The sequence below is a fragment of the Cucurbita pepo genome, chromosome LG10 (genome assembly GCF_002806865.2).
Source record: "Cucurbita pepo subsp. pepo cultivar mu-cu-16 chromosome LG10, ASM280686v2, whole genome shotgun sequence".
Taxonomy (NCBI): Eukaryota; Viridiplantae; Streptophyta; class Magnoliopsida; order Cucurbitales; family Cucurbitaceae; genus Cucurbita; species Cucurbita pepo.
Window position 1 is genome coordinate 1,317,097 of NC_036647.1, and position 20,970 is coordinate 1,338,066.

The 20,970-nt window shown below is 35.6% G+C and overlaps 2 protein-coding genes across 5 annotated transcripts in view; both read right to left on the minus strand.

Annotated features, from left to right (window-relative positions):
* LOC111803529 overlaps positions 1 to 1,403 on the minus strand; it is a 7,201-nt gene extending 5,798 nt beyond the window's left edge. For 2 of the 3 annotated variants that reach the window (XM_023687977.1, XM_023687979.1), the window contains exon 1: positions 1,251 to 1,399. The gene's annotated coding sequence lies outside the window, so the exon portion shown is untranslated. Of the gene's footprint in view, positions 1 to 1,250 lie in introns of all 3 variants that reach the window. The other variant, XR_002816385.1, reaches the window with a different exon arrangement.
* A 944-nt stretch (positions 1,404 to 2,347) lies between these two features.
* Positions 2,348 to 20,159, minus strand: LOC111803939 (putative white-brown complex homolog protein 30). 2 transcript variants are annotated; one of them, XM_023688562.1, is made up of 15 exons: positions 19,495 to 20,159; positions 19,335 to 19,411; positions 18,285 to 18,563; positions 17,633 to 17,696; positions 17,392 to 17,538; positions 17,149 to 17,183; positions 10,842 to 10,915; positions 10,325 to 10,392; positions 6,820 to 7,653; positions 6,082 to 6,378; positions 5,233 to 5,694; positions 4,272 to 4,420; positions 3,693 to 3,982; positions 3,392 to 3,525; positions 2,348 to 2,774 (listed from the first exon to the last, which is right to left on the minus strand). In XM_023688562.1, the coding sequence occupies exons 1-15, from the start codon at positions 19,725 to 19,727 to the stop codon at positions 2,618 to 2,620; spliced, it is 3,300 nt and encodes a 1,099-aa protein (XP_023544330.1). In that variant the 5' UTR covers positions 19,728 to 20,159; the 3' UTR covers positions 2,348 to 2,617. The 2 variants fall into 2 exon arrangements, with proteins under 2 accessions (XP_023544330.1, XP_023544329.1); XM_023688561.1 differs by lacking the exons at positions 5,233 to 5,694; positions 6,082 to 6,378; positions 6,820 to 7,653 and adding exons at positions 7,904 to 8,365; positions 8,753 to 9,049 and having other exon boundaries at positions 9,491 to 10,392.
* Between the last annotated feature and the right edge of the window lie 811 nt (positions 20,160 to 20,970).

Genomic DNA, 20,970 nt, shown 5'->3' on the forward strand with positions numbered 1-20,970 from the left:
AAAAAAAAAAAAAAAAAAAAAAAAAAAAAAAAAAAAAAAAAAAAAAAGGCATATCAACATAATTATTCTTGTGAACGAGAATCAACTACTGGGATAAAACACTTCATTGAAGTCTTCTACATCCTTGATGTAATACCATCAGAGATATTAAGTTGAAAAGGCGCACTTCAAGTTTGTTCCTTTCAAAATGGTGTAACTCACAAGTTCCATTTGAAGAAGTTTCTCATCTTCTGGGTCAAACTTTCAGGTATGGGATGGAGACATTCGCAACATAGTCAGTAGCTACTATTCTTTCTAGTTCAACCATTATAGAGGGGAATCAAATCATCGACCTTTGAAATGGTAATAGATACTTTATCCACTCAACTATGTTCTAATTGGCGATCATTATCTAGCATTGATAATGAATAAAATAAACTATAATTTACACTGCAACCAGTCACGCTCACGCCACATAACTAAAGATATAATCTTCCTATTCTTCTAGGTAACAAATGAACCACTCCGCTACTTAAATGACTATGCTTTCACAATTACCATACAAAACATGTTGACTCACAACATGCAATTTCACCTATTTAGAAATTGTGTTTAAAAGACTGACATTTTGAAGAATTTAAAACGTATCAACTTGTTATACTAAATCCACCGAGGTCATTAACAACGAAAATAAAGCAACATAATTAAATAAATAAATAAATAATCTACCTTTTTTAAGTCTATATTGTACATATTTCCTAAATATAAAGTATTCATATCCTAATTTCTGCGTTAGTCGCATAACCTTCAACAGTCATGCAATGCAAAAGAAAATGACGACAAAACTAAAGATTGACCAAATTTCACAGAAGATTCACAAAAGAAAGAGTCTCGGATAGTGATTGGATACAGAAAGGGAAAAGATACAGTTCAGACAGAATAAAGCATCAAATTTCGAGTTCGGAGGTGGTGAAAATGAGATTTCGGAGTGTGGAAGTAAGAAAGGAACAAATAGCAGGTGGAATGCACGGAGCCAATCAGCACAGTCAATCTGACGCAATAGAAAATGGAAACAATACAGAAAGGAAGAACTTATGATCTTCACTTTCCTCCATCACCCGGAAGCCCAACAAACAGTAAATTTAAACTGACTACAAGTCGCCATTGAGTCCACTGAATCAAAGCTATCGATCAGTAAGCTGGCAGAATCTAAAGCAGAAAGTAATAGAGAAACCAACAAATTCGAAATTCGCAGAGGAGAGGAGAAGTACCAGCAAGGAAGCTGAAGATCCGAGTTCAGCTCGATTAGAGTATTGGGGAGAGACGCGAGCGTTGCGTTCAGAGGTTCCAAACCGAAAAGAAAAAAAATACAAATGCAATCCTTTTAAACCGCCAAAAGAGCGATGGCAGAGAGGTTAAGAGGAGAAATTAATTTATACGGCGTTTTTGCTTGCCGGATTCCAAACGTTTTCCGATCCCGTTTCTCTTACTCAATTTATACTCGTTTGAAATCCGGTACGAATACACGTGGATTTCGTTAGCAGTTTTACGGTTTGACACTTTGACTTGGTAACATAACGTTCCGTTTTGACGGCGTTGGGATGGTTGGGGTGTAATTTAACCTGATAAGGTTACCGCGTCGTCTCCATTCCGTTGGGCGTTCCGATTTTCTTTTTTTTTTTTACATATCAAAATTTTAGATAAATGCACGCAAAAAAAAAAAAATAATAATAATAAAAAAAAATAAATAATAATAATAATAATAATAAAGATAAAAGTAAAAATCTTAAAATGTGAGACATTTATGAAAATTATAATAAGACATCTCGATTTATTTTTTTCCCTCAATTCATAAGAGANAAAAAAAAAAAATAATAATAATAAAAAAAAATAAATAATAATAATAATAATAATAAAGATAAAAGTAAAAATCTTAAAATGTGAGACATTTATGAAAATTATAATAAGACATCTCGATTTATTTTTTTCCCTCAATTCATAAGAGAATTTTGAAATATATTTTTGAATAAAATTTCTTTGGCTATTTGGAGAATTTTTATACTGAAATTTAAATTTAAAGAAGTAAATTGTAACTTTTTCATTCCCACATTCTAATAAAAAAAAATTAAAATTAGAAACAAAATCTTTTAACCAAGATAAATTAATCATCCCTTCAATTCTTGGAGATGTATCTTTTCGTCTTCCCTCCACCGTATCTTTTCGTTTTCCCTTCAATAGAGTGTTCTAAAACCTTGAAAATGAGTCCAAATAAGATAACATGTACTAGTGATGAATCTGAGCTTAGACTCTTACATAATTGGTACGTTGAAAGAGTGAACTTGAGGTAAGACTCAAGAACCCAACCTCCAAAACAGAAATCCAAACTTGGTCATAAAATTGTTATTTGTTACCAAAAGCAATACAATACATGGTAGTAATTTGGACATTTCATGTCAGTTGGCTGCTGTATCAAGAAATGGGCATTAAGCTACAACAAGTAATGCCCTGTATATCTATGTTGAAGATTTGAATCTAATCTGTACAAATCTACTAAAATTTTGGCCTTCAAGAGTTACTATAGGCTAAGAGATCCATGAATTACCATGGAAACTTAGCAAAATGAAAGAACTAACTAAGTTCATTTCTTTTGGAAGGTGATCATAAGAAAGAAAGCAGCGACACGGCTGACTACGCCAAACAAGATGAGCATCACTAAAGAACGATGCCAGTCATGAAGATCGTACCCATTTTCCATCAGTGAAGTACAGCGAGTTATCAGCCACACACCAGAATACCTGACAGGACATTAGACAGTCACAACACTTGTTTTTCAATTGATAATACAGCATAATTATTCCAATTAGAACGGTTTTATTTTAGCAAGAAATCTGGAACCAAGATCAAGGTCATGGTTCCATAAATAACTATTGATTCCAATTAGGTACAAAAGATAAAATAAAAAAGTGATTCTTCTCTGATTTCTGAACCAAATATTAAATATATAAAGCTGTTTTTGCCTATAGCTAAGATTGAAACGATCATTTCTTTAATTGATCTTGCAAAAATCATCAGGCAGAGGCTTGAAATTCCCGGCCCTCAAATCCATTTTAGAAGTAAACTTACAGACCAATTAAAATTCTTTGAAGTCCCAAGATTTCTCAACCAACTGGTGATTTATATTACCAGTTTTCAAGAACAAATATTTAAATTCTAGCATTTGTTTTCAACATGGATATTGAATATTGTTCTAGTCACAATAACAATATTGACCGTGCATACATCTCGAATATTTATTACTAGTATTTTTGTTTGTCATATGCAAGCTGAAGTATGCTAAAAAGATTGCATTCTAAGGAACATGCTATAGATTCCTATATTCTGGAAAAAACGGGAGGAAGAGGATACAAATTACCTTTCTGCATTTGCGATGACAAAGCCTTCGAGTGCCCACTTAGGGTAGCATAAGTTTCCTAAATATTTGACTACTGGACTGTCTTTCTCTTGGTTCGCAATGAGGGTCAAAACTACAGGAAGAAGCACGGACCACTGCAAGAGGAAGTTGAGTAAGGAGAATCAACTTTATGTCCTCAGACCAAATAATGAACACTATATATGACACCCAAGACAGGGATGCCTATTGCTCGAAATAGGTAAAAATGCTGCAATCTTAATTTTCATGTCATAAGTTAGCATTGTAAATTATGGGTATGTACCAATTGGGCAGGAGCCGGTTGAAGGTAGATGGCAAATGCGTAGGCCATTCCAGTCACACAGTACACTAGACAAACTAAAACGATATAGTTATCTGAAAAAGATGATCTTGGATTATTGAAGAAATAAAACATAGACAGATAAAACAGCGGCTTGATGATTGTATTGAAAAGGTCAAGTGTGTCTTTAGCGAGAAAATGCGCCAGACTGCTAATCCCTGATGCACTCTCTCTCCAGTACTGTAATTTGTCAAGGGAAAACGATCTCAATGCTGAAATCTTGCATAGGAGGGCTGCAAATAAGCAAATAGCATATGACATAAGACATATAGTGGGATGAACTTCAAACTGTCAGTAATCAAGCATATAGACTACGCAGTGTCTGAATTGTGTTCGTGGAGAAGTTACTATTGTCATGGCGTATAATCAAGTTATCCCAACTATTATTGAATATATGTTTTAAAAAAACCTACAGGTGTATGTTTGATGCAAGACATCACCACTTTCATTGGTGCAGTAATCAAAATAAACAGTAAATTAAAGGCATTATACAAGCTATTTACTTCACGCATGGCAACTCACAGATAGCAATGACGGTGAAAGTATAGCCAAGGGAATCAAATGTTTCATCATTCACTTTAGCAAGAGTTCCTAAACAGGCTCCAGCAAGTAACAACATCAAGTAATCAGTCAAATGAATTTTAGCTTCTCGTAGTCGCTGCTTGGTCACCCTGACAAAACGAGAAAAACCATGTACAAACGATTATTATTATTTAAGAGAAAAGAAAAAAAAAACACAAACACACACACACAATCATAAAGATGCCTACAGTTGCAAACTATTCAATAAGCCAGACCAACGGCAAAGTTACAAGCACAAAATTGAAATTTGCCTGTACACTTCGACAGTTGTCAATGTTTCACTAAATTAATTTAGTGCATGTTTGCTAATGATTTTAAGTGTTTTACCCTAAGTAATTTAACTATAATTACTTTCGTAAATTTTTTTAATTATAAATCATTTAATGGTTGGTTTCATGCTTATAAAAGTGATTTCGATTCAATCAGTTGTTTTTAATGATTAATGCATTTTTATAAGTGGTTTTAGAATAATCAAATTACTAAAACTGACATTGCATTTAAGAAAAAAAAAAGAGTAAAGGGTCAGACAAACAAATGAGAGAAAAATATTTAAGAGGAAAAAAGATAAAAGTTTAAGAGAGAAAAATTTACGGCCATGTAGGGACAAAAGAGTTTTGTGGGCGAGAAAAAATTTAAAAAGAGGGATGGGATAAAAAAAACTAGANTTAAGAGGAAAAAAGATAAAAGTTTAAGAGAGAAAAATTTACGGCCATGTAGGGACAAAAGAGTTTTGTGGGCGAGAAAAAATTTAAAAAGAGGGATGGGATAAAAAAAACTAGAGAGGCATAAAAAGTGGGCTAAATTTTTCAATATTCAATGTGTTGAATGCTATTTTGAAAGAATGGCATATCCTTGTCAACCAGCATAGTTGAAGTAATTAAGACATATTTATAATTTTTACCTTCCAATGAAATACCTAAACTGCCTGGCTAAACCAGGTGTTCTTCGATTAGATAGATCCTTATGACTTAAGAAGTGATCATGCTGCATTTCAACATTAGACTTCACGTCCTGCCTTACATTGCCACCAATAGATGGTTCTCCAGCATCATCTTTAGTATTTTGTCCATGTGTTGAGTCGCTTGCAGATGTATCAAAATCACATAATTTCAGCATGTCTGGAGGTACTGGATACCCATTATGAAGCATCCACCGGACAGGAAGTTGTTCGTGAGTAACTCCTTTTGGCTTTTCCAGACCCTCAAGAATGTCAATGAAATGGTCCGGCGGATTAACACGTTCTGGCACTGTGATCCCTATACCAGCGAAGTACTCTTCAACTTTCTTTACAGGTCCATGATACGCAGTAAGCCCACCCTTGGCGAGAAGGACCAAATCATCAAACATCTTAAACAACGAATAGCTGACTCCAAAAAAATTAAAATGAGTTTATTTATGACTGCAGAACCAAATAAGGCAAAGTAAAAGTAATATCGAATTAAGACGTGTTAGAGATGGAGAAGGAGAGGAAGGTTTCCTTACAGGAAACAAAAATAAATTAAAAAATTAGAAGAGCCCATTCGGAGAGAGGGGAATTGTCTATGAATTACCAATGATTTCAAGGTTTTGATGCCAATGTGTGTGTGCGTGAGTGTGTATATAAATGTGTGTGTGCTAAAGTCAGGTATAAATAATTGAAGGTCCAAAAAATAATTATGTTCATATATATTTTAAGGAGTATTGAACAAGTATCGTGAGGAATGGCAGTCTAAAGTTCCACATAAGGTTGGTGAAAGGATGCTATACATACCTAGGCTGGTGAAGTACCATGCAGATGTTCACACCTTCAAGGGCTTCCCGCCGAAGTGAACGAAGAAGTAACTGGGAAGATGCACTGTCTAGACCAGTGGTAGGCTCATCCAGGATCAATAAGGAAGGTTCCATGACCATTTCAAGCCCAACGTTAACTCGTTTCCTTTGACCTCCAGAGATTCCTCTTTTCTCCACAGTTCCAACAAGCGAATCTCTCACTGCTTGTAATCCCAAGGACTCAATAACTCTTTCTACCACAAGAACTTTATCAGGCTTTGGCATGTCAGCTGACAATCTACGAAGTCAAAACAATCCATCAATATGGAACAAACAATATTTAACCAAAATATTCCCATTTTTTGCTTTAACAGACCCAACCCACTGGTGTAAATTCTAAATTTTTGTAGAGGTAAAAGGTTAGGATTGACAATTATCGCAATATCCTCTGACTTGACCATCGCCAGTTAGAATTTTACAGTATCTTTTTTCTGAAACAAGAATTTTACAGTCAAATTACACGCAGCATGCAACCAAGAGCAAAGTGGAAATTAGTGTTGGTTTCAAAATGGTGATAAAATTTACATGTATAAAATCCAAAAAATTTAAAAAACGTAAGTTGAGGATAATTAGCATCCAAGCAAGTCTAGTCACCATTCACGTTATGTCGCAGTATAAGAATGTGATTTGATATTTAGGTAAAGAGTGGTAAAGTTCTGAATAAAGAAAATTGGCATACCTGCACCTAGCACTAAATCGGAGGTTCTCCTCAACCGTCAAATTTCCATGCACTATATCATCTTGAGGTACATAACCTATAATTTTCTTATATGCATAGATGGACTCGGGTTTTCCATTTATAAGAACTAAACCAGTCATAATGCACCCAGTTGACTTCCCTGCCAAAGCCGTTAGAAATGTTGTTTTCCCTGCCCCTGATGGACCCATGACTGCTGTAACCCGACCTGGCATAAGCTTCCCTGTGACACACCTCATTATATGCTTGTTTTTCTCCTTCAATGTCAGAGTCAGATCTTTGAAAGCTATTTCAATCACAGGCCTAGTCTTAATTTCAGTATCAGTGGCCATCGAAATCACTCCTGAGAAAGTCAAGTTTTTGGCTTGCTGTTGCATTGCTTTCTCCTTCTCTAGCTGACCATAAGCATACTTAAAAATTTGACTGTGAGTAATTATATTTTGTTTGCTTTTTGGTGCATGCTTTTTGATATTCTTATCTCCAATCTGCAAGTTAAAGCCTTCGTTGCTATTTGGATTATTATCAATGGACTGCAACATTTTTGTAAGGTTATTATCTTTTCTCTTTCCTTTTGATGTAGCAGACTGTTGCTCTGATGCACCTGAACTGCCTGGATGTACAGGTGGTAATTGACCCAAACCTTTCGACTGATCTGTCTGCTTCAATGATTTTTTACGAGAAAATGTCTGTGATAATTGTTCTTGCAATCCTGTTGAATGCTTTTTGGCAACATCTTTTGCAGATTTCCACCTTTCACGGGCTTGTGCTGTTTCTCGAACATGTCTTGCAGCAGCTTCCCTTCGTTTTGCCAACCTCCTTTCCCGTGTAGTAAGAACTTGGTCAGAACAATTATAAATGATCAGCANATTTACGGCCATGTAGGGACAAAAGAGTTTTGTGGGCGAGAAAAAATTTAAAAAGAGGGATGGGATAAAAAAAACTAGAGAGGCATAAAAAGTGGGCTAAATTTTTCAATATTCAATGTGTTGAATGCTATTTTGAAAGAATGGCATATCCTTGTCAACCAGCATAGTTGAAGTAATTAAGACATATTTATAATTTTTACCTTCCAATGAAATACCTAAACTGCCTGGCTAAACCAGGTGTTCTTCGATTAGATAGATCCTTATGACTTAAGAAGTGATCATGCTGCATTTCAACATTAGACTTCACGTCCTGCCTTACATTGCCACCAATAGATGGTTCTCCAGCATCATCTTTAGTATTTTGTCCATGTGTTGAGTCGCTTGCAGATGTATCAAAATCACATAATTTCAGCATGTCTGGAGGTACTGGATACCCATTATGAAGCATCCACCGGACAGGAAGTTGTTCGTGAGTAACTCCTTTTGGCTTTTCCAGACCCTCAAGAATGTCAATGAAATGGTCCGGCGGATTAACACGTTCTGGCACTGTGATCCCTATACCAGCGAAGTACTCTTCAACTTTCTTTACAGGTCCATGATACGCAGTAAGCCCACCCTTGGCGAGAAGGACCAAATCATCAAACATCTTAAACAACGAATAGCTGACTCCAAAAAAATTAAAATGAGTTTATTTATGACTGCAGAACCAAATAAGGCAAAGTAAAAGTAATATCGAATTAAGACGTGTTAGAGATGGAGAAGGAGAGGAAGGTTTCCTTACAGGAAACAAAAATAAATTAAAAAATTAGAAGAGCCCATTCGGAGAGAGGGGAATTGTCTATGAATTACCAATGATTTCAAGGTTTTGATGCCAATGTGTGTGTGCGTGAGTGTGTATATAAATGTGTGTGTGCTAAAGTCAGGTATAAATAATTGAAGGTCCAAAAAATAATTATGTTCATATATATTTTAAGGAGTATTGAACAAGTATCGTGAGGAATGGCAGTCTAAAGTTCCACATAAGGTTGGTGAAAGGATGCTATACATACCTAGGCTGGTGAAGTACCATGCAGATGTTCACACCTTCAAGGGCTTCCCGCCGAAGTGAACGAAGAAGTAACTGGGAAGATGCACTGTCTAGACCAGTGGTAGGCTCATCCAGGATCAATAAGGAAGGTTCCATGACCATTTCAAGCCCAACGTTAACTCGTTTCCTTTGACCTCCAGAGATTCCTCTTTTCTCCACAGTTCCAACAAGCGAATCTCTCACTGCTTGTAATCCCAAGGACTCAATAACTCTTTCTACCACAAGAACTTTATCAGGTTTTGGCATGTCAGCTGACAATCTACGAAGTCAAAACAATCCATCAATATGGAACAAACAATATTTAACCAAAATATTCCCATTTTTTGCTTTAACAGACCCAACCCACTGGTGTAAATTCTAAATTTTTGTAGAGGTAAAAGGTTAGGATTGACAATTATCGCAATATCCTCTGACTTGACCATCGCCAGTTAGAATTTTACAGTATCTTTTTTCTGAAACAAGAATTTTACAGTCAAATTACACGCAGCATGCAACCAAGAGCAAAGTGGAAATTAGTGTTGGTTTCAAAATGGTGATAAAATTTACATGTATAAAATCCAAAAAATTTAAAAAACGTAAGTTGAGGATAATTAGCATCCAAGCAAGTCTAGTCACCATTCACGTTATGTCGCAGTATAAGAATGTGATTTGATATTTAGGTAAAGAGTGGTAAAGTTCTGAATAAAGAAAATTGGCATACCTGCACCTAGCACTAAATCGGAGGTTCTCCTCAACCGTCAAATTTCCATGCACTATATCATCTTGAGGTACATAACCTATAATTTTCTTATATGCATAGATGGACTCGGGTTTTCCATTTATAAGAACTAAACCAGTCATAATGCACCCAGTTGACTTCCCTGCCAAAGCCGTTAGAAATGTTGTTTTCCCTGCCCCTGATGGACCCATGACTGCTGTAACCCGACCTGGCATAAGCTTCCCTGTGACACACCTCATTATATGCTTGTTTTTCTCCTTCAATGTCAGAGTCAGATCTTTGAAAGCTATTTCAATCACAGGCCTAGTCTTAATTTCAGTATCAGTGGCCATCGAAATCACTCCTGAGAAAGTCAAGTTTTTGGCTTGCTGTTGCATTGCTTTCTCCTTCTCTAGCTGACCATAAGCATACTTAAAAATTTGACTGTGAGTAATTATATTTTGTTTGCTTTTTGGTGCATGCTTTTTGATATTCTTATCTCCAATCTGCAAGTTAAAGCCTTCGTTGCTATTTGGATTATTATCAATGGACTGCAACATTTTTGTAAGGTTATTATCTTTTCTCTTTCCTTTTGATGTAGCAGACTGTTGCTCTGATGCACCTGAACTGCCTGGATGTACAGGTGGTAATTGACCCAAACCTTTCGACTGATCTGTCTGCTTCAATGATTTTTTACGAGAAAATGTCTGTGATAATTGTTCTTGCAATCCTGTTGAATGCTTTTTGGCAACATCTTTTGCAGATTTCCACCTTTCACGGGCTTGTGCTGTTTCTCGAACATGTCTTGCAGCAGCTTCCCTTCGTTTTGCCAACCTCCTTTCCCGTGTAGTAAGAACTTGGTCAGAACAATTATAAATGATCAGCAGTATAGTACTTAATGCAACCTACAAAGATGTGAACAATATCAATATACATTGTTGACAACAAAGAAGCGATTCAATAACCTACCATACTAAAAGTAATTTCTATTAAATAAGCAGAAGAACATTCAGAATAAGAGGCTTTTGACAATGCATAAAATGGTTTCACAAATGTATACGTTAGTTATTCATTTTATGCCAAGAAGCGTCCAATCTATGACTACACCAAAAATTCTGCAAATAGAATGATCATGAATGAAAAGTCATTGAACACGACTGAAAGAAAGGTTATTAGAGTGCAATTTGACGAACTTGCATAGTTCTAATCTTAGAAGAAAATTAGTATGACATCCAGAATCATAAATGAGAACGACATCTACCTATCCAGCCAAAATAGCCTGTATCCAATCAAGATTTGATGTCAGCTATCATTCCAAAGCATATGCAGGAGGGAAAAGAATAGAGTTACTTACAATGAGCATGACCCCATAGGCATGTATATTTTGGTTTGCAGTATGTGGATTGCAGGTTGCCAACTGGAAGCATGCTGCAAAACCATTACTAAAAATAATTTATTGTAATCGGGTGAATGTTGAACTCCTTATACGATTACAAGGTGATTTAAGATTTCTCAAATAAAAACTACGGAAAAATAAGGAATGAGTTTGGAAAAAAGTCAGATAGTCATTCAATATTTTCTTCAAATTTATGCAAAGGTTACAAGTCGGGCCAACCTATATTTATTCATGTATAACATTGTTATGTCAAATTCTCGAGGCGGTACCTAGAACTTGTAAATGGATTAAAAAGATTTTGAAAATCCAAAAGCCTCCTAATGAGAACTTTTGAATTCTTACTTCGTGGGAAATGGGTTTCTAAAAAGAAAGTTTGCTAATCATGGATCATTTTATTTTCCATAAACAAGTTACTCGAGAAAAGCACAATAAATCCTTGACAATGAAATTTAAATATGGAGCAGGAAAGGAAAATATTATTATCCGGACTAGTTTCTATAGTATTTTATCCTTGGATAGTACTTCCAGAATTTCTTGAATATAATTCTTCATTCTAATCATGTATCCTCACATAGTCTTAGTTGGCTCTTTGCAATTGTTGAACGTAAATAATATATTACCATGATCATTATGTTTCCCACCTATATTCTTATATCTCCCAATTTTGTGCCTGATTTTTTTTCCATATGTTAGGGGGTCTCACCTTTCAACATTCATTCTTAGAAAAATTTCCTTTCTCCCATGACCTTCACCAGTCATTGCTGGAAAATAAGGCAACATCATCACTGAGCACATTGATTGAAACACATTAAGTAAAGTGGGTAGACAAAGTGCGGGTGCACATCTGTGATTCGGTTCAACTTGCTAGCCTAACCACGTCTCAAGTTTTAGTGAGTAGAAACTTTTATGCCACATTTTTTACAATTCTAGTCGAGTAAAATCTTTGGTCAGACATACCCTGAAACCGAAGGTCAAATCCATTTTTGGATCACTTTTTCCCTCTTTCTCCCCTTTTGCTGAAATTTTCTATCTTCTACATCTCTCTCAATTTTGTTAATTCTATTTGCCTCGATACCCTCTGTCCACTTAATATCTAAGCTAAGTGCATTACCTCAAACCATATGGCATCCATTGTTCTGTATTACCAAAATCAACCGTTCCAAAACAAAATTCTGAAGGGTGAATACGTGATGAAAGATGAAAACCATCAAATCCTAACTGAGCTTTCCTTCTTACCAGACAGCTTATCAAATTGTGATCCAGCCCTAGTTAAAACACCTTCTCCAAATGATATGTCACCAACTAAATGTCAATGATGTACAACAGTACTAAAATCCATAAACACATGCAGAACCCTCACTTTTATCGAAATATAAAGTCAAACACCAACTATGACCCAGTATGTTGACTGCCAACCACTCTAAAATCCCTTTCATCAACTTTATGATGTCTTGTCCACTGTTAACAGTGTTGGATGATGGAAGTCCCACATCGGCTAATTTAGGGAATGGTCATGGGTTTATAAGTGAGGAATACTAACTTCATTGGCTTGAGGCCTTTTGGGGAAGCCCAAAGCAAAGCCATGAGAGCTTATGCTCAAAGTGGACAATATCATACCATTGTGGAGAGTCGTGTTCGTCTAACATGGTATCAGAGCCATGCCCTAAACTTAGTCGTGCCAATAGATTGGTAAATCCTCAAATATCGAACAAAGAACTCCAAAAGAAAAGGAGCCAAGCCCCTCTTCGAAGGCAGTCAAAAATGACTAAGACTCCAAAGGAGTCGAGTCTCGATTAAGGGGAGGCGCACTTTGTTCGAGGGGAGGTGTTGGATGATGGAAGTCCCACATCGGCTAATTTAGGGAATGGTCATGGGTTTATAAGTGAGGAATACTAACTTCATTGGCTTGAGGCCTTTTGGGGAAGCCCAAAGCAAAGCCATGAGAGCTTATGCTCAAAGTGGACAATATCATACCATTGTGGAGAGTCGTGTTCGTCTAACAAACAGAAGTGCACTTGATAACCAAGACATCTTGCAACAAAACCTCTAACATCATGTAAGCAAGCATAAGTAAAAGTAGAAGAAGGAATTTATACGAATGAGCAATTGCCTAAATACTCTAATTTCATAATAGCCTTTGGAGATGTTAGATGGACATTCTGGAGATGTTAGATAGGCATTCCCTTCTACCCCATTTTATTCATCATGATGGACAATGTTCCTTGCGCAGTCATACTTAGAAATAAGGGAGAAGTGGTCGATCTCAATGGTCACCAATTCATTTAATCTATATCCTTGTTCAAATTGTTGAAATCCACTTTCTGTATAGGCTTTTTTTCGACTTGATCTTATATTTCTTTACTTTCCTTTACTCTCTTAAGGCTTAGATTGGTGCATGCTCCGAACCAAAATAGGAAAGGGTTTGAAGCCCTTTTTCTTTGGAAGAGAAGTAAGCCCCTGGAATACTTCGTAAATCCTTTGTATTATTCTCTTTCAATAATAATAAAGATCAACATCATCAGAAATTTCCATTTCAAATTCTACTTCCCATCAACTTCATCCCTTTACTTTTACAATTATATTTCTCCCGTGTCATACACCATATTTAAAGAAGGTCATCTCATCCTAGATATTATTGAACTTCCATTACAAATAACCCAAAATAAATGTTATGCAAATAGATAGAACTAAAAGGACTCGCATACTTCAACAGAATTAGCTTACTATATAGAATTTAATACCATTTCAATTTTCAAGTTGATAACAAATGGCATGCCATGAGAATTAACTTGCACGACTTACGTTGTTCAGAAGTAGAACCCATCCTGCAGTAATGCCTAACACAGAAGTAAGAACATGGATTAGAACACCGACACTGTGAGAATGACAGCAAATATCACATACTAATGTAAACTAGATACTAGGAAGAAAGTAATTATCACATACTAATGTGAAATAAAATAATTAGCAGTTCATGTAGGCCCTTGAAGAAATCAAGATGAGATACATGACAAACAGTCCGAGTACACAGATGAGGATTAATACCCACTACTGCAAGTAACTGTGCTTGTTGTAGTAGGGCAGTATGATCCAGGTGAACAAAAAATTTCACTGCTGCTTCGAACGTCGGCCCATAAATCTGCTCCTCCACATGTATGATTAGGTTGTCCAGGAGGTATCTGGTAACTATACCTACAGATCATATCACAAAGTTCAGAGACATAGGCCCAACATAAAATTTAGTAATTTAAGTGGAAAATGACTTTGACAAGGGGTATGAACTTACGGATCACATATTCCAGTTGTCTTATTCAGTTTTGCAAAAGGACAATAAGATCCTAACGGGCAAGCTTCATTTGATTTTTTGGGAAAAAAGAAGGTGAACATGTTAGGTGAATGTTCAAATATTTCATTCAAGACTTTCAGACCAGCTAAATAAATCAAATTATAAATGTCGNGCAGTATGTGGATTGCAGGTTGCCAACTGGAAGCATGCTGCAAAACCATTACTAAAAATAATTTATTGTAATCGGGTGAATGTTGAACTCCTTATACGATTACAAGGTGATTTAAGATTTCTCAAATAAAAACTACGGAAAAATAAGGAATGAGTTTGGAAAAAAGTCAGATAGTCATTCAATATTTTCTTCAAATTTATGCAAAGGTTACAAGTCGGGCCAACCTATATTTATTCATGTATAACATTGTTATGTCAAATTCTCGAGGCGGTACCTAGAACTTGTAAATGGATTAAAAAGATTTTGAAAATCCAAAAGCCTCCTAATGAGAACTTTTGAATTCTTACTTCGTGGGAAATGGGTTTCTAAAAAGAAAGTTTGCTAATCATGGATCATTTTATTTTCCATAAACAAGTTACTCGAGAAAAGCACAATAAATCCTTGACAATGAAATTTAAATATGGAGCAGGAAAGGAAAATATTATTATCCGGACTAGTTTCTATAGTATTTTATCCTTGGATAGTACTTCCAGAATTTCTTGAATATAATTCTTCATTCTAATCATGTATCCTCACATAGTCTTAGTTGGCTCTTTGCAATTGTTGAACGTAAATAATATATTACCATGATCATTATGTTTCCCACCTATATTCTTATATCTCCCAATTTTGTGCCTGATTTTTTTTCCATATGTTAGGGGGTCTCACCTTTCAACATTCATTCTTAGAAAAATTTCCTTTCTCCCATGACCTTCACCAGTCATTGCTGGAAAATAAGGCAACATCATCACTGAGCACATTGATTGAAACACATTAAGTAAAGTGGGTAGACAAAGTGCGGGTGCACATCTGTGATTCGGTTCAACTTGCTAGCCTAACCACGTCTCAAGTTTTAGTGAGTAGAAACTTTTATGCCACATTTTTTACAATTCTAGTCGAGTAAAATCTTTGGTCAGACATACCCTGAAACCGAAGGTCAAATCCATTTTTGGATCACTTTTTCCCTCTTTCTCCCCTTTTGCTGAAATTTTCTATCTTCTACATCTCTCTCAATTTTGTTAATTCTATTTGCCTCGATACCCTCTGTCCACTTAATATCTAAGCTAAGTGCATTACCTCAAACCATATGGCATCCATTGTTCTGTATTACCAAAATCAACCGTTCCAAAACAAAATTCTGAAGGGTGAATACGTGATGAAAGATGAAAACCATCAAATCCTAACTGAGCTTTCCTTCTTACCAGACAGCTTATCAAATTGTGATCCAGCCCTAGTTAAAACACCTTCTCCAAATGATATGTCACCAACTAAATGTCAATGATGTACAACAGTACTAAAATCCATAAACACATGCAGAACCCTCACTTTTATCGAAATATAAAGTCAAACACCAACTATGACCCAGTATGTTGACTGCCAACCACTCTAAAATCCCTTTCATCAACTTTATGATGTCTTGTCCACTGTTAACAGTGTTGGATGATGGAAGTCCCACATCGGCTAATTTAGGGAATGGTCATGGGTTTATAAGTGAGGAATACTAACTTCATTGGCTTGAGGCCTTTTGGGGAAGCCCAAAGCAAAGCCATGAGAGCTTATGCTCAAAGTGGACAATATCATACCATTGTGGAGAGTCGTGTTCGTCTAACATGGTATCAGAGCCATGCCCTAAACTTAGTCGTGCCAATAGATTGGTAAATCCTCAAATATCGAACAAAGAACTCCAAAAGAAAAGGAGCCAAGCCCCTCTTCGAAGGCAGTCAAAAATGACTAAGACTCCAAAGGAGTCGAGTCTCGATTAAGGGGAGGCGCACTTTGTTCGAGGGGAGGTGTTGGATGATGGAAGTCCCACATCGGCTAATTTAGGGAATGGTCATGGGTTTATAAGTGAGGAATACTAACTTCATTGGCTTGAGGCCTTTTGGGGAAGCCCAAAGCAAAGCCATGAGAGCTTATGCTCAAAGTGGACAATATCATACCATTGTGGAGAGTCGTGTTCGTCTAACAAACAGAAGTGCACTTGATAACCAAGACATCTTGCAACAAAACCTCTAACATCATGTAAGCAAGCATAAGTAAAAGTAGAAGAAGGAATTTATACGAATGAGCAATTGCCTAAATACTCTAATTTCATAATAGCCTTTGGAGATGTTAGATGGACATTCTGGAGATGTTAGATAGGCATTCCCTTCTACCCCATTTTATTCATCATGATGGACAATGTTCCTTGCGCAGTCATACTTAGAAATAAGGGAGAAGTGGTCGATCTCAATGGTCACCAATTCATTTAATCTATATCCTTGTTCAAATTGTTGAAATCCACTTTCTGTATAGGCTTTTTTTCGACTTGATCTTATATTTCTTTACTTTCCTTTACTCTCTTAAGGCTTAGATTGGTGCATGCTCCGAACCAAAATAGGAAAGGGTTTGAAGCCCTTTTTCTTTGGAAGAGAAGTAAGCCCCTGGAATACTTCGTAAATCCTTTGTATTATTCTCTTTCAATAATAATAAAGATCAACATCATCAGAAATTTCCATTTCAAATTCTACTTCCCATCAACTTCATCCCTTTACTTTTACAATTATATTTCTCCCGTGTCATACACCATATTTAAAGAAGGTCATCTCATCCTAGATATTATTGAACTTCCATTACAAATAACCCAAAATAAATGTTATGCAAATAGATAGAACTAAAAGGACTCGCATACTTCAACAGAATTAGCTTACTATATAGAATTTAATACCATTTCAATTTTCAAGTTGATAACAAATGGCATGCCATGAGAATTAACTTGCACGACTTACGTTGTTCAGAAGTAGAACCCATCCTGCAGTAATGCCTAACACAGAAGTAAGAACATGGATTAGAACACCGACACTGTGAGAATGACAGCAAATATCACATACTAATGTAAACTAGATACTAGGAAGAAAGTAATTATCACATACTAATGTGAAATAAAATAATTAGCAGTTCATGTAGGCCCTTGAAGAAATCAAGATGAGATACATGACAAACAGTCCGAGTACACAGATGAGGATTAATACCCACTACTGCAAGTAACTGTGCTTGTTGTAGTAGGGCAGTATGATCCAGGTGAACAAAAAATTTCACTGCTGCTTCGAACGTCGGCCCATAAATCTGCTCCTCCACATGTATGATTAGGTTGTCCAGGAGGTATCTGGTAACTATACCTACAGATCATATCACAAAGTTCAGAGACATAGGCCCAACATAAAATTTAGTAATTTAAGTGGAAAATGACTTTGACAAGGGGTATGAACTTACGGATCACATATTCCAGTTGTCTTATTCAGTTTTGCAAAAGGACAATAAGATCCTAACGGGCAAGCTTCATTTGATTTTTTGGGAAAAAAGAAGGTGAACATGTTAGGTGAATGTTCAAATATTTCATTCAAGACTTTCAGACCAGCTAAATAAATCAAATTATAAATGTCGGGAAAGAGCTTGAACATTAAATTATAACTAATAAACAACAAACTGTCAGAAATATTGAGTACAAAGTACGCTAAGGTATCGTCCTGGTTAGGGAAACACAATGTAAACAAATTTACTGTTTGAATCCTTTTAAAGCATAAACCACATTTTAGCTACGTAATCCATAAGGAATCATCAAAAATACTGGCAAAGTCTTGAAAATTAAGTAACAACTTATAAACAATAAACTACGAAAAATATTTAGTCCAGAGTACATCAAGTTAGCTTCCTGGTTAGGGAAATACAATGTAAACGCAGTTTTAGCTCAAAGTATTTTATATGCTTGTTAACAAAATTTTGTTTTCGTAGAAAGCATTCTACACCTTATGGTTTGTATTTAATTGATTCCCAAATACAGAAGTATTCTTTTAAGCAAGTGCGACTTCATCAAGTTCAGAATGAGGGCAGAAAATAACAAGAGATTATTTAATCACATACTTACGTATCATGCATGTAAGACCTTGAGGGCAAAAGAAACCCTCACAACAAGATTGACAATCCTCCGTTCTAGAAGGAAACTTTGTACTTTTAAGGTCAACTTTGTCTTTTCCAACACTGCAACTCCAACCTGGTTCACATCCAGAAACCCACGATGTTAAATTGCAGTTCTTGTTAGGTTTTATGTAAGTGTACGTGATCCCTGAATTTGGCCCCCTCGCTCTGAAACTACTGAAGAAGAATCTAAGCTCAGCTGCAGTACACAGTCGTGTTGTAAGATCTCCTGTTAAGAAATTAATATGGAGGAAAAGTTGTAAGACGTAAGAAAATGTTAATAACTGAGCGATGAAAATAGAAAAGAAAGATGATAAAAGTGAATGCAACCAATTCAACTAGCTCAACTCTTTTTCATTTGAATGTATAATGAGGCCGTGGAGATACATAAACAGACAGCCACTGACATCTAAAAAGGAGGATATGTCATCTACATTCTAGTGTAATAACAATTACACTACTTAATTTTGAGTTGTAGGTAAAATAGATAGCAGTGAAAGCACTAGAGCATTATCCCCCAAAACGATTCAACCTATGTCGCATTTGGTCCTTGCATTTTTGTTCAATTTTCAATTTTGGCTCTAACAATTGATATCTAGTTGTATGCTTACCTCTGTTAAAATCTTCTCTTTTTCTTGGGTTGTATTATATGGACCCCTATAGTCCCATATTTTGTAATTCTTGAACTTTTTTTTTTTTTTTTTTTTTTACGATGAAGATCATTCAAATAAGTAAGAATGCCATATCTGTGGAAAAAGGAATTACAGATCAAGAAAGACACATTGACTACACCAGAATGGAATACAAATTTCTTTCGTTATCCTAATTTTAAAGAACCAGGTCGATCACCCCTCAACCAACACATCTCCGTGCAGTTCCTCTCACCTCGAAGACTAAAATGACATTAGATGATACGATCAAAGATTAAAAATATAGTGTTTAGCCTATAACCTTCTTATACGATTATAGAGAATAAAAAACTTAACTTATAATACTATACCTTTTGTCTTCTTAATACACTTAGTTAAGAAATCGATGTTATCCTGATAATTGAATGCACCATTCCAATCGGAATCCCTGGTAGAAAGCAAGGAGCTATCAAGATAAGAACATGAATACAACAAATAGTAAGTAGCAAACTATATCACATGAATACGCACAAATCTTTTACACAGAACCCCCAATTTGTACCAATGTCATTGCTTATAATGCGTGTCATATTCGTGAGCCGACCATTAACTATCTGTGTGACCGAAGAAAGTAAGGCCGGGTCACCCTTCTGACGGTAATCATCTTCATCCTCACAACGAATAGTCGGAAATCGACTTAGAACAATGACTATAAACAACAAAATATGAGATAGACAGCATCCGGTTATCTTCTTTACATGCATTTCCTAGTGCTTAAAATTCCCCAATATAAGTTCGCATAGATAGCTAAAATTGCGATGATTCAAAACCATGGCAATGTAACGGATACTCCCTTTAGGTATCCATCGCAATCAGCAACGCTGAGCGAAGAGGAGATTCCGAGTAATTGATAGTCGTACGATCACGACGATAAAGGTGAAGAACAAAAAAAAGTGCGATTACGCATGTTTAAGAAAGAGACCCATAGTCTTCGAGTTGAGAAAATATAGAATGAATCCAAAGGTATCTGTAAATGCAATCGGGTTGAAGAAGAAGCTATGGAAGTTGGAACTCCAATGGAGGTGGAGAAATCGGGAAGACCTGCTGAAACTGGGTCAAGGGAGGCCATGGAATTTCCAAAGGAAGTCCTGATTTGGGGATGAAGAAATGGCGGGGAGGAATGGGTGGCTAAATTGATGGAGACAATAAACTCCGCGAGAATTTGAGAAGAGTGAAATTCTTTAATGATTTTGTTGATGCAATGTGGCGCGAGATGATCAATCGCTAGTTGGACCACTATAACCGTCAAATACCGGTTCAACCACTCCGGCCTCGCCCGACCGGGTTGTTTTTAAGTTACAAAACGAGGCCTCCAACTTTCACTACTTAATTTTAAAATTTATCCCAAAAAAAATTATAAACTTTTAATTTTATATTTAAGAAATTCACGTTTTTACTTAAAATTCATTTTTAATATTTTATTTGACGTTTTTTAAATTTAGAAACTTACACAAATTTAAAAAAGTTTTAAATTTTAATAACTTAGTCCTTTATAATTTAAACTATTATTTTAGAATAATTTTACTCAATAATTTTTTCATATAATTTATAATTTAAACTTTTGACTGTAAAATAAATTTAATTTAAAATTTCAAGGTTCAATAATTATGAATTATGTTTCCGTAAACTTACAATTGTGATGCTCAAGTAAACGAGAGATACATGGATGAATTGAGATCATATTTGAATGAGAGCGAATTTGAGGATAAGATGACTAAGCTAGACTTGAAAGAATTGAAAAATACTGTTCATACCAACAAGGTACGTCTTTTTTTTCGGTGAAGTGTATTTTTTGAAAAAAATTTATGTTGAACGACTTCTTGAAAATTTTCTTAACATGTATATAAGTAAATACAAAACATGCTAAAAAGACTCAGTTAGTTTATAAAGATAGTTTTCATTTATAAAAGAGGATTAGATAATGTAACTATGTAGCTAAAAAATGTC

Coding starts and splice junctions, on each gene's coding strand:
- LOC111803939 (XM_023688562.1), bottom strand. CDS start 19,727: ATGCATGTAAAGAAGATAACCGGATGCTGTCTATCTCATATTTTGTTG. Junction 18,564..19,334: donor GTGTATTAAGAAGACAAAAG/GTATAGTATTAT, acceptor ATTTCTTAACAG/GAGATCTTACAACACGACTG. Junction 3,983..4,271: donor TTTCACCGTCATTGCTATCT/GTGAGTTGCCAT, acceptor GCTTATTTGCAG/CCCTCCTATGCAAGATTTCA.